Below are 14,277 nucleotides of genomic sequence, written 5' to 3'. Positions count from 1 at the left end.
ACTATTTAACTACTGTTTTATGTAAAAATAATATGAAGTAAAAGTGGTATGAAATAGAAAGTGGATGGAAGGATTTTTTTGTGGTAATAAGATCTCTTAAACTTATATTCTGATTTAGAGTTGCCTTAGTCTGCATTTAAACCTGTTCACATGCTGGATCCAAGCCTTAAAGTACAAACTGCTTAGCTGAACTTAATCTTAGCTTTAAAAGCCAAGGTAACATTGCAGACCCATGGTGTATTTTAGTCTTAGTCATTATTTACTGATAGCCTGGACAGAGTACATGGCATGTGCTGTTCTGTGTCATTCACTCTCCTTCACTTCCTCCCTACAATCCTATTTTATAATCGGTTTTTACAATCTATTGTTTGTTTATCTTTCCTCTTCTCTTAGGAAGCTGTGATTTTCTTTTTGCTGAATGGATTGAAAAATAATTGGGGAAAAGGAAACCACAAAGAGTTTAGAGAAGTTTCTGTTTAAGTACAAAAATTAACGTTTGAGTTAAATTGTCTTTGAATTATTTTCACATTGTTTATATATTTAAAATGTTTTGGCTTTGCTCATAAATTCTTCATTGTTCAAAACATTGCTCTTGTAAAATTTGTAGTATTCCCCTTCACCTTATCTATCCTGTATCTATTATTATTTTTCCCTCTTTTAGCTTTTTGATGAGACCACAAAGGATAATACTTAGAAAAGTTTCCTGGCCTGTATTACAGGATAGACCATGAGTTCTGCCTCAATTCAACTTCAGTGTGTCAACTTGATAGGATAAGACAGGTGGACATTCTGCTAACCAGCATCTGATTAGAGAGAGTGGAGGCTGGTGATGGATTGTTATGTGTGATGACAAAATAAGCAATTCCGTGAACATGAGTGTGCAGAGTAAAATTGAGACCAGCAGATGGTGGGGCTAAGCTGTATCTTATTTCTCAGCTATGAGTTTTCTGTGGCCGCCTTTTCACAGTAGCCAGCTGGGATTGTCCATTAACTGGGTTTGAGTAAAAGGGAGTTGTTGCTTTCTTTAGAATTTGTTCAGCCTCTCCTTTTCATGTATGGCTTTATGTTCATTTGGTAGTAAAACACGATATTCAAAGGCAGAATATACGAGAACTGACCTTTTCTTGGAGAACATCCCAGTTAGATCCCATTTCCACAATATGATTACACTTTGAAATCTGGCTTTTCCCTGTTCTTTCTTTAATCCTCTGATATTTTAAATTCCTGTAATCTCTGCTATTGCCACTTTAAACCTCATTACTGAAAGTTCTTCCCACATTGAAACATTTCTCAGAAAAAAAATGCAGAATATAGAGTAGAGCTATAATATAAACTTAAACAGACCTGCTAGTTTTAGCTTTCTTTTCTAGTATACATAATTTAGTTTACTTGATCCAAAGTATCTTTAAGAAACATGTTTTGGTTTAATTTCTGTTTGTTTTGTATTTTTTTGAGACAGGGTCTCACTGTGTCACCCAGGCTGGAGTGCAGTGGCGTGATCTTGGCTCACTGCAACCTCCACCTCCGGGGTTCAAGTGATTATCCTGCCTCAGCCTCCTGAGTAGCTGGGATGACAGGAGTGTGCCACCACACCCAGCTAATTTCTTTGTATTTTTAGTAGAGATGGGGTTTCATCATGTTGGCCAGGCTGGTCTCGAACTTCTGGCCTCAAGTGATCTACCTGCCTCAGCCTCCCAAAGAGCTGGGATTACAGGCGGGAGCCACCACGACCGGCCTGGTTTAATTTCTAAAACTTACCTACTAATTGACTTAGTTCTGCAATAACTATAGTTAAAATCATTATAACTAGTATTCCTTGGGCTGGTTTAAAGATGTTCTTTAGCATTTGAGATGAAAGGCAGAAACCACAGGTAGGATCATGTAAGCTATGGAACCAAAGGAAAAGCCTGGAAATGCAACTTGGAGTCCTGCTTACTCTGTATCCTTGGAAAATCCAGATTGTGAAAGAAAAGAAAAAGATCATTTTCGTCCATATTTTGACAACTTTCTACTTTGACACTTCTTTCCTCTACAATTCCAAGAGAAAGCCCAAGGCTGACTTTGATTTGCCTGACTTAGGTATGTTCCCATCCCTGCCTCAATCATTAACTTACTGGCCTGAGTCTTTTACTGGCCTGAGTGTTAATGATAGGGTCAGCCTCTCCTCAATCCTATGGACCTGGAACAGGAAAGGAAAATTGGAGAAGAGGAAAGGGATTCTGGACAGTCAAACATAATTAAATATCCACTCTCTTCCCAAAGCTGTTTAATGGGAGAGCACTGTCCTTCAGCCAATAATGCACTAGCAGCTAGATTCCTTAGCTAGACCTTCTTCCACCGTTGAAGCCAAATCCCTCTGTTTTGCTACAGATACCTGTTTCCGAAGTTTACACTGTGCTGGACTGAGTTTGTAGACATGAAGGTCCATGTACCCTGTGAAACCCTCGAATACATTGAAGCCAACTATGGTAAGACCTGGAAGATTCCTGTAAAGACGTGGGACTGGAAGCACTCTCCTCCCAATGTGCAGCCCAATGGAATCTGGCCTATTTCTGAATGGGATGAGGTTATCCAGTTATATTGAGATAGTAGGTTGAAATGGGAGAATTTCTCTTTTGGAAAAAAGGTAGATAACTGTTTAAAAAATTCATGTCTATTTGTCAAACATAAGTGGGAACCAAAGAAAAAAAGTGACAAGTTTGAAGACACGGAAAGAGTCATCTGATTTAATTCTCTCACTTAGCACCGAGGAATTTTCATGTGCCACATACAATGCTAGGTTACAGTGGAGAAGCCTAGATGAATGAGACAAATACCTACTTCTTTTATTCCTCCTTTTGGTAAACAACTCAATTTTCCTTTGAGAGAACCATCCCCCACCCTTTGAAGAGTTCAAGTTCTGTACAGGTTTTTAAAACGTTAAGTAATGTTTGAACTGGAAGATGAGCTCACCAGGCAAAGCTAAGGAAGGATATACTAGTTGAAAAGAATAACCCATTCCTCGTCTGGGCATTTAAGCTGGTATGTTAGTGCTACTTTTAAGATTGTGGAGTCTGAGTTAATATTCAAGTGATCAGACTTTGAGTGGCATCAAGAAAAGATGATATCAGGTTCATTTTTCAACTAATCTTATGTGGAATTGGAGAACAAGGCATTATTCTTTTAGGGAAGGTGAGAGCTTATTTGTATCAGAGCTTATTACTTGTCAGGATAAGTAAATTTCTATACATGTACTATTTTCATATTCAAAGTGAGAAGAAACTTCATGCTTGTGTAATGCTTAAATTTCCATCCATTGTGAGAATATTTTCACTGACCTCTGATGGCACTTGTTGACAAATCATTCAAGTGAGACCATGCTACTAGACATGATTTTGAAAGAGTCCATGATTTCACAAAAGTCATTTTTATTTTATTCTCAGTCAGTCTGTTAGGTAAAAATATGAGAAATTCATGTACATTTTATATTTTCTGAATTTATAATCCGTGCACTCCCAATTTTAATGACACTAAAATATTAATAGAATTTTTTAAATATACTCTAATTTTTAAAACGTACTCTTTATTATCTTCATTTATCAATTACAGCTTCATATCTTTAATTTATGGTCTATATACCAATTTAAATGGCTTGTAAACCTACCTGTTTCTTCTCCTCTTCTAATATATCAGATCTCCAGAATGGAAGCTAAATGCTGGACTTGGCAACTATTCACCCTACCTCAGATCATAGAGTTTGTAAAGTTTGTATCCCTCCCCAGTTTTTCAGTCTGTTGAATGTTGATGGGGAAAGAACTCAGACTTCTACTTTATCAAGTACCACACACTCTGGAACCCTGTAGTTTCCTTTTCCCCTCAAGAAGTCTGAGTCAGCTGAGATGCTGTTTACCCCATCTCTTGACCAGTCACTTGAATGATACATTGTAAGTGAGAGGTAAAGGAAAATGTAGGCACAATAAGCACTGCTATTTTTCTCTTTGTCTAGGAAAGGAAGCTGAATCTTATATCTTATCTATGCTATTTAGGACTACTTTCTGGAGCTTGGCAGATTTTCCTCTGACACCAGAGAACAATAGTAATCTCAAAATGGAAACCTGAATGTCTGAGGGAATGGGCTGGTAGACTTTTTCAAAAACAAATTAGGGAAAGTAACTTACAACCACCCATTCCAGATTTTTAAAGCGACATGAAAACCTTTGATAAATGATAACCAACAGTCTCCTGTCCTAATTTGCATTCTCAATGCAGAATTATTGGGTCTTTCGTAAATAACATGAGCAGGTTTCTGGAGACCTTTGAGATTGTCAGCAAACTTGTCCCAAAATGGCACATCATCATAATCCATTTTCTCTTTGCTAGAAAATCAGCCCATAGAGTACATTCTCAGATTCTCAACAGCTGACCCTAAATTCATTTTTCATGCTCAAAAATAATATAACAAATAATAATACTATTTTTGGGCAAAATCCACCCTACTTGATGGGGACCATTTGCTTGTGCTCAGTATTTAGAAATGCATACACTCCACATTTCTCCCCATTTCCAATTCGGACTCCCATTCTTTGCCAGGAGATCTTACCCATCCCTTTTCAGATTAGTCTTTTATCCTTTCCTGAAGTACAAAGTCTTAGAGTGTCTGAAATCCAAGACATCTTGGCCCCATTGACACAGGTTCTATATTCTTCCTACGTAGACCACTGGCTGCTGAAATACTTTTCTTGTCTTCTGGTTTCACAGGCTTCAGCTCATGGGTTCCACCCTAACTTGGGGGAACAAAAGCCTTCTTCTAGAATCTGAAGGCCAGGCTTACCTCTGATTCTGATTCATCCATACTTCATCTTATGTATTTTAACAGTTGGGTTCTGTGGAGTGTCCAGAGACCTTGGGTTAGGTATATCCGTCTTCAGTACCTCACTGGATCACTTTTCTTTCCTCACTTGAGTATTCTAGCAGTCATTCTCCTAATCTGACCACTTTCAGGTTTAGTTTACCTGGCTTACCTGGGGAAGTTGACAACTTGTTGGTAGTTAGGCACCCGTGAATGTCTCCAGAGACATCCTGAGAGGCAAGATTCCTCTTAATTGACAACCAGGACAACCAGGTAGTCACCCAGTCCTCTCTAAGCAGGGAGCGCTTGTCCTTCTCTCCTCTGCTGCAGCTACTGATATCTGGCCCCTGGAATAAAACCATAGTTCCTAAAATTGAGCATCCCTAAGAGTAGCTGCTTGGTGAGATAGCTGATTTCTTTGATTCCCTAGCTGCAAAACCTGAAATTGACCACTAGGTGACAGAATGTTTGCCAGTATTCCCACAAAACAAGTTACAACTTAAGTGAAAATCATTCTGCTTTTGAATCTTAAAAGCTAGAAGAAACCGTAATGTAATATTCTTTTTAAACCCTCTTATTTTATAACTAACTAAATAATCACAGAAAGGAATGATCTGAACAAGAACAGCTGAGGCTAAAACCCAAGACTGCCATGACTTCTAGTCCAATGTCTGTTTTGCATCACAACACAGTATCTTTAACAGTGCTTGAGATGCTTAACAGAGAAGTCATCCAGTGCTTCAGTGAGTCTAAGTCTCAGGGTATTTCTGCCACTTAGTATCTTTTTGTTCAGATTGAGAACCTAAGGCGACAGAGAGGTCATGGGGAAGTATTTTCTTGTTCAGAATTCTTAGGCAACCTTCATACCTTTATCTGGAAAATGCCTTTTCTCCAGACAATAAGATAGTTCACATCTGGAGACATCAGCCTTTGGTACCTAATTCTCTAAGCTCAAGATGCATCCCATTGCCACTTTACCGTTCTATTTCCCAAGGGAACCTTCAAATGCCTGTATTTGAAGAGTCTCTCCCCTTCCTAAAGTGACCTTTCATGAGGCTCTTTCCTTCCTAAAAGACCTTTCCCTGGTAGTAGTGGTCTCATTCACAAAAAAGAATAATAGATGTAACTGGAGTCACTTTGCAGTTTTCAGGATTTTTTTTTATCTGCTTGGCTAGAAAGGAGATTAGAGTATCTAGTTGTCAGTATTTAAACTACTTTTAATTATTTATATTGATACTCTCTTATAAATGCAAGTAGTTAAGAATAGATTGTACTCATTCCTTTTTAAATTTGTGACCTCAAACCATTGTTTTTATTCTTACACGCCTACAGTACTTCAAATGGCACATAGATAGGCAGGATATTACATAGGTAAGCAGGAATTTACACGTTGGGTACCAGAGCTAAATCTGGAAAACACATTTTGAATGTGCTTCCACACTTCAGTCTAAAATTTCACCCAAACTTATGGTTACACGTTTTTCTAAGTTTTCCCCCTAGTTTCACCTTCTGGAAAGTGAACAGTTTTTTAAATCCTAAATGTTATAAATCCTTAGGAGAAATATTCCCTCAAAACCTAGTCAAGAAAGTGCCACATTCCCACCTTCTAACAGGTAATTATTAGTTGTAATAGCTTTAATGCATGGAAAAACTTCAGTTACCGACCAGTCAAGAGAATTTCTCAAGAAAAATCCCAGCAACTTTCCCTCTTTCCTCCTTGTCTTCCACTATCATTAAGACCTGAACTAGATCACCTCTAACATCTCACTTAGGAAAGGCAATGTGTTGCCATAAAAAGACCACAAGCTTTTGAGTGAGGCCTGAATTTGAATTTCAGCTTAATCATGTGGGATTTATGGTGGGGGCCCTTTCAGTCTCAACTTCCACATTAGTGAACTGGGGAAATGATACATACTTCTAAGGGTTTTTAGGGGATTAAATGAAGTACACAGTTCTTAGCCTCAGGCCTAGGATTAAGTAAGTACTCAGGAAATGTGCAATTTTCTAGTTCCATGTTTCTTTTCTAATCTTCAAATTATAGAAACCGTGGGTCACAACACATTCCTTTACTCAAAAGGTTGCATGACTGAATTTGCTTAAGAAAAAAAAATTATATCAAGTCATTAAAAATTAAATTATATGGTTTACGAATTCAGAGACATTACCAGTTTGCCTCCTTCTTTCAATAGAACTTGTATTTTCATTTTCTTGGTTAAGCAGTTGTCTCCTAATATTATCTCATATGCTACCTAGTTTGCCGGTCCCAAGCAGTTCACTGTACTTCCCTAGATTTGGTACCTACTCTCCCCTGGACTTCTTTTTCAATATTCTAGCCTTTCCTAGACGTAAATCTTTACCTCCTTGTTAGTGAAATTAGATATAAACCATGATTTGGAGATGGAAGAAATCTGGAATACTTAGTTTCATTTAATTGTCTATGCTGATGAATGCCTGTGTCATTGTTAATAAAGGAGAATTGGAAATACTAATTTCTACTTTCTGCCCCCAAATTTCTGTTTCTATCTCAACTAGGCAAGAATCAGCAGGGTGCATGATGCCATTTTAAGCTGCTTCACATCAGACTGAAATCCTAATTACAGTTTATAAGTGAAACAGACTAATTCAATGGTGATACCTTTTGTATAGGTCCTGTGCTTAAAGGAGGCAAGTATAAATTTTCTAATAAGAAATCCCTGCTTCTGTTGGGTGCAGTGGCTCACACCTGTAATACCAGCAGTTTGAGAAGCCAAGGCGGGTGGATCACTTGAGGCCAGGAGTTCGAGACCAGCCTGGCCAACATAGTGAAACCCCATCTCCTCTAAAAATACAAAAAAATTAGCCGGGCATGGTGGCAAGTGCCTATAGTCCCAGCTACTCGGGAGGCTGAGGCAGGAGAATCACTTGAACCCAGGAAGTAGAGTCTGCAGTGAGCCAAGATCACGGCATTGCACTCCAGCCTGGGCAATAGAGCGAGACTCTGTCTCAGAAAAAAAAAAAAGGAAAGAAATCTCTGCTTCTGTACTATCAAAACTTCTACCCTAGAATACCCCCTCCACCTTCTAACCCAACCTAATACAGAGATTATGTAGGGACCCATTAACAAGCTGCTATATAATTATAAGCAGCTCTCACAGTAGGGTTGAAAGAGAGTATAAGGAAAATTAGAAGTACTGTATTTTTGCTATTGGAAATGAAATATTGTTTCATGCACCTTTGAAAAAAATAACAGGATTTTACAGCCTTCTGATGATTCATTCAAAGCATGGGGAATAGTTCATATGTTTGTTAAATGAAAATATTACATAGCTATTTGTGTGTCCCTCCCACTTCATAACTACAAAAACATATATATGAATTTCTAAACAAAGTGATATTTTAAAGATGAATAGATTCAGTGTGTACTTACCAGTTTACTATTTGGTTTTATCTTCGGGTACAGATAGTTTGTGGTACTACTTGAAAATACCTTTAATATTATTTTCATCAGAATTTGTAATATATAATCCAGTTTGGGATGATGAATAAAATTTTTCTAATCTCTTGAGATATCTTGTATTTATTTTTGAGACTTGCAGTAGAAATAACAGACACATTCATAAACAATCTGGTAAAATAGTAATCTTGCCACCAGTACAGTATTTCTAAAATTCAACTGTGGGGACCCTAGTAGTCTGCACACATATACCTGGGTATCCAAAAGTTTTCAGAGATAAAACCTGCCAGCCAAAAACCACCAGGAACACACCTGTAATCAAACAAAGTTAGGTTTATTAGCTTGTTGTAGTAAGAGGAAACAGCCACCATGGGGAATCATAACATATTTCAGGGAGAAAGAACTAGAAAGGTCTTTTATAGGCTTTGAGCTGATGTCGAAATTGTTAAAAGTAACTGTGGTGGAGTGGAAATAATACAGGACATGGAGTAAAAAGTTCTAGTTTGTCTGAATCCAACAGTGCCATGACCAGTAGGATTCATTTCAGGTGTACATGGCTAGTTCAGCCTTAAAACAGTCAACATAATGCACCATATCAACAAAGTAAAGAAAATCATATCAATAGACCCAAAAAGAGTCTGACAAAATCTAACCCTCATTCATGAGAAAAAATAAAGTAAGTTAAACATAGAAGAGAATTACCTCAACTCAATGGAGAACATCTAAAACAAACAAACAAACAAAAACCTATATGTCTTAATAGCAAAAAACTGAATGTTTTTCCTCTAAGATTAGGAACAAGGCAAGGATGTCTGCTTTCATCACTCTTATTCAGCCTCATACTAGAAGTGCTAGTCACTGCAATAAGGCAAAAAAAAATAAGTAAATAAATAAAAGACATGCAGATTGGAAAGAAAGAAAATTTTAAAAACTTTTAATTTGCAGATGACGTGATTGTTTACATAGATAATACCAAGGAATGTATTTTAAAACAAGCAAACACCTGGAGCTAATAAGTGAGTTTTAGCACAGTCACAGTATACAAGATCAAGACCAATACCCCCAAATCAATTGCATTTCTATATTCTAACAGCAAACATGAAAACAAAAACACAGTACTATTTAAAGTCACCCTGAAGAAAATGAAGTACTGAGGTATAAAATTAACAAATTGTATACAAGATTTGTATGTTAAAAATGCTAATGAAATCAAAGACCTAAATAAATGGAGATGCATACCATGTTCATGGATTGGAAAACAACACAGTAAAGATGTCAGTTCTACTCAACTTGATCAATAGGTTTAATGCAATTCCTATCAAAATCTCAGCAAGGTTTTTAATAGACATAGACAGACCTATTTTAAAATGTATGTGATAAGTTTATTTCTCTAGAATATCTCAAGTAATCTTTATAAGGAAAAAGTAGCAGAAAGATTTGGCATCAGAAGACGTAAGTTCGTTCTTGCACTTCAATAGATACCACATCTGATCTTATAAGGTAGATGTTACTACCCCTTGTTTTGCAGATGAGGAAGCTGCAATTTAGAGGTAACACAGATCTTAAATCCTTGTTTTCTGACTTGAAATCCAATGGCTACTGACTCTGCCAATTCTACTTAACTGTTGATCTGAAAAAAAAAATTTTTTTTAATTATTACTTAAAACCAGCCTCTGATACTGAAAGTGAGAAGGATCACTCTACCCAATATTAAGGTTTATTATATAGCTATAGTAATTTTTATGGGCTGAATTGTGTTCCCTTATATCTCTCAAAATTCATATGTTTCAGTCCTGACCCCCAGTATCTCAGAATGTGACTGTGTGTGGAGATAGAGCCTTTAAACAGCTAATTAAGGTAAAAAGAGGTCATATGGGTGATTCCCAATTCACTGGTGACTAGAGTCCTTAGAAGAGCTTAGGACAAGGAGAGGCACAGAAGGAGGACCATGTAGAGACATAGAGAGAAGATGGTCACCTACAAGCCAAGGAGAGGCACAGAAGGAGGACCATGTAGACACATAGAGAGAAGATGGTCACCTACAAGCCAAGGAGAGGATCCCTCAGAAGAAACCAGCCCTGCCAACACCTTAGCCTTGGTCTTCTAGCTTCCTGAACTGTGAGAAAATAGATTTCTATTGTTGAAACGACTCTGCTGTGGTACTTTGTTATGGCAGCCCTAGCAATCTAGTGCAGTAGTCAAGACAGTATGTTATTGGTAAAAGGATATGCACATATATCAGTGAAACAAAATAAACCAGAAATTGACCCATATGAATACGTCCAACTGATTTTTTACAAAAGTGCAAAAGCAATTCAGTGGAGGAAAGACAGTCTGTTTTTTTTTTCTTTTTTCTTTTATAGACAGGGTCTCACTGTGTCACCCAGGCTGGAGTGCTGTGGCACAATCATTGTTCACTATCACCTCGAGCTCCTTGGGCTCAAGCAGTCCTCCCGCTTCAGCCTCCCAAGTAGCTAGGACTACAGGTGTATGCCACCACACCCAGCTATTATTTTATTTTTGTTGTTGACACGGAGTCTCATTATGTTGCCTAGGCTGCTCTCAAACTCCTGGCCCCAAGCTATCCTCCACCTTGGCTTCCCAAAGTGCTGAGATTGCAGGCATGAGCCACCACACCCAGCCAAGATAGACCTTTCAACAAATGGTGGTAGAGCAATTGGACATTCATAAGCAAAAAACAAACTCAACTTGAATGAACCTCACACTTTGTACAAAAATGTACTTAAAATGGATCACATGCTTAAATGTAAAATATAAAACTGTAAACCCTTTTGGAAAAAAAAACAGGAGAAAATCTTCATGATCTAGGGTTATGCAAAGCATTCTTTCTTTGACTTGACACGAAGAACACAATCTATAAAAGAAAAATGGATAAATTGGACTTCATCAAAATTAAAAATTGCCGCTCTGCAAAAGCCCACATGTAGGGGCTGAAAAGTCAAGCTACAGACTAGGAGAAAAATATTTGCAAACTATGTATCTGACAAAGGACTAGTACCTGGAATATATAAAGAACCTGAACACTCAGCAGTTTTTTGAAAAATTCAATTAGAAAATGGGGAAAGACATAAACAGACATTTCATTGAAGAGGATATACAGATGGCTAAGAAGCACATGAAAAAGATGTTCAACATCATTAGCCAGGGAAATGCAAATTAAAACCACATGAGTATCATTGCATACCTATTAGAATGGCTAAAATTAAAAATAATGATAACACTAAATCTGCTAGTTGTTTCTTTTATGATTTTCTTTCTTAATGTGTACTGTGCACTATTGTTTTTTCTGTGATTTTACTAAAGAGTGTCCTTAAACATTTTACAAACATTTGTAATAGGTAACACTCTTCATAATAAAAAGGAATAACCTTGTCTGAATTTTTGGAAGACAGGTTTTTAGGTTTTTGTTTTTGCCTTTCCTCCAATTCTTTGTTGATTTACTTTGTCATTTTAATAACCCTCTTTTTATGATTTATTTTCTCTTTATTATTCCTTTGTGTTCTTTGAGTTTTCTTTAATTAGATTTATCAGTAAAGCCCTTTAGCAGCTAGTACTATTGTTCATAGTTCTCTGCAACTTTATTAGTAGGGCTTTTACAACCTAAAACTTGTAAATTCAAATTTTTTCTTCCATTAATCTCAATAATTTGGAGGATGTTTTCTAGTGAATTTTGCAGGAAAGGTAATTGAGTGGCCAATGTTCTGAAAATGTTATACCACCACATGTCTTTCAGATGTCTTAGAAGATGACAGTTTCATAGTTTGAGTGTGGAAGAGTTTGTTTTGGAGCCCAAACTGGGCAACCCTCTAATCCAGCCAGATCCTGCTTAGCAGAAAAAACAAATTCTTGGCATGTGACCTCATAAACAAGGGAAAAGCTCTCCTTTTAGGATTTTGTCTCTCTTATCATCTCAGTTGTAATTTGTTAGGAGCCATCTTTTTCCCCGTGTCTTAGTGGAAGACCAGAGAATTATCTAGAGCATGCTGTGATGCTGCAAATGATGTATGTGTAGCCACTAGCCACATGTGACTACTGAGTATTTGAAACGTGGCAAGCATAACTGAATAACTAAATGTTTACTTTAATTTTAATTAATTTAAAACTAGTAGCTAGCATATTGGACAATGCAGATCTAGAGGATTTTATGAGATCAGCAAGGGTTTTGGATTTGTAGACTGGAATCCAGATCCCTCCACAGCCTAGTTTTGTGATCTTGGGCTAGCTATGCAACTTCTGAGTTCTGAATTTTTTTTCAACTAATGGGGCTAAATTAATACCTACGTTTAAAGGTTATTAAAAGAGTTGTAAGAAATCTGCAGTGTCTGGCACACTGTTCAGTACATGGTAGATGCTCAGTGAATGATAACTATTGTTAATATTATGTTCACATGGTTTTACATCTGTCTTTGGCATAAATCCTATCAGCTTGTGTTTTCCTGATAATCTCACAATTTTTCTGTAAGATTGGTATTTCAGATCCCTCCTGGGTAGAGGCCCTATCCTGAGCACTGGTGTTAAGAGGCAACCCTGGCCTCAAGAGCACAGGTACAAGGCCTGTTCTTTGGGGAGAGAGTATGTGGGGTTAAAACAGAACACTTAATGGAATTGAGTCTCAAGGACCAGGCTTAGGCAAAGAGACAAAAGTCCTAGACTTTGTAGATGGCCGTCTGAGCACCCAAGGCTAGAAAAAGCTCCAGGAAGGAGGACAGGGACTGGGTAATGAGGTTCAGCTGAGTCTTAGGACTTGTAGAACAGAAACTTTGAATAAATGAAGAAAGAAAACATTTCTGAATAAGAGGAGTCAGTAAATTCACACAATAGGCTTTATGGGACAGTGAATAAGACCATCTGCCATATGGATAAATAGTGAAAAGTACAACTGGAAAAGTGGGCAAAGGAACAGACTGCAGGAAATGAGGGGACTGCATATTCTGCTGTGAAGTTTGGATATGAGAGAGAAAAGTTTTGAACAGGAGCATGTTCTGGGAAGTGGAGCTCAAGAGCAGCATTGCAAGCCACAGAAAGGGAGTGTGATAGGACAAGGCAGGGTCTTCTCCAGAGGGTTCCGGGGAATTAGAATAGGCCTTTGAGAGCCAAGACAAAAGCTCAGTTTGATGAACTGGGCCAGGAGAGCCAGTGAGATTCTAGGCTGTGGAGAAGACACGAAGGCAATTTTTGGAAGACAGCAGAGGAATGGAGACCAACGGTCAGTGCTAGACCTGGGCACCACAATACAGGCAATGTGAGGGATGTGGGAAACAGGCTGGAGCCATTTCTACACCTGTCGCTTCAGTTAGAAACTAGGACAGGATAGACTTTTCACATGGCGATGCCACAGGGCATAGCTGAAAGCTAGGGAGAACAGAAGCCAGGAAGGGAGATAAGCTTAGTGGGGATTTTAAATTCTGGGTCTTAACTTAGTCCTCATCTCCCTATTGGCTGTTCACCTCTGGAGACTATGGGCTCCAAGGGGTAAAAAGTAATTGCTCTAGTTGTACTAGGAGAGTAGTTTGTGCTAACTACTGACCTTCTACCCTACCTTTACCTCTACGAGAAGGCTTGGGACTCCAGTGGCTTTCTGGACCGTAATAAGAACAAAGCCATCTTGTCTTCACTCTTCCTCATTTCCACCCAGATAGATTCTGCTGCCTGGGTAAGAGAGCTCAGGCAGGGACCGCTGGCTGACGAGGCCTGGGCAAGCCTATAATCCCAGCAGAGAGCACAGGGACAGTGAGTGGGAGGGGAGCCAGGCACAGGTTGTATCTTATTGAACCAGTCTGTATCAGCTACAGTGTAAGTCTCAGAAACAGATCTGAAACCCTAGCTGGTAACCTAGTTAGTTCAGGCAGTGTGTAAAGAAACCATATCCCCGCCAGCTAAAAAGATGCATGTGCTCCTGGGTAGTGCAGAAGTATCTATCTGTTATGAAAAGCAAATGTAACAACAGTGGTGGGAAATTAAGGTTTCCTCTGTGTGTTTTTTTATTGGTTGCATT

General features: G+C 38.1%; 1 protein-coding gene across 8 annotated transcripts in view; it reads left to right on the top strand.

Moving 5' to 3' along the window:
- The window catches only part of LOC129479063 (T-cell acute lymphocytic leukemia protein 2), a 104,723-nt gene that overhangs the window by 73,063 nt on the left and 17,383 nt on the right, over positions 1-14,277 (top strand). For 7 of the 8 annotated variants that reach the window (XM_055271602.2, XM_055271601.2, XM_063636863.1 and 4 more), the window contains one exon: positions 2,371-8,372. In XM_055271602.2, the coding sequence (XP_055127577.1) occupies positions 2,371-2,584 (214 nt within the window). In that variant the 3' untranslated portion in view covers positions 2,585-8,372. Of the gene's footprint in view, positions 1-2,370; positions 8,373-14,277 lie in introns of those variants that run through there. The other variant, XM_055271607.2, reaches the window with a different exon arrangement.

The sequence above is a fragment of the Symphalangus syndactylus genome, chromosome 3, assembly GCF_028878055.3.
Source record: "Symphalangus syndactylus isolate Jambi chromosome 3, NHGRI_mSymSyn1-v2.1_pri, whole genome shotgun sequence".
In the NCBI taxonomy this organism is placed as follows: Eukaryota; Metazoa; Chordata; class Mammalia; order Primates; family Hylobatidae; genus Symphalangus; species Symphalangus syndactylus.
This window is presented reverse-complemented; position numbering and strand designations above follow the sequence as displayed.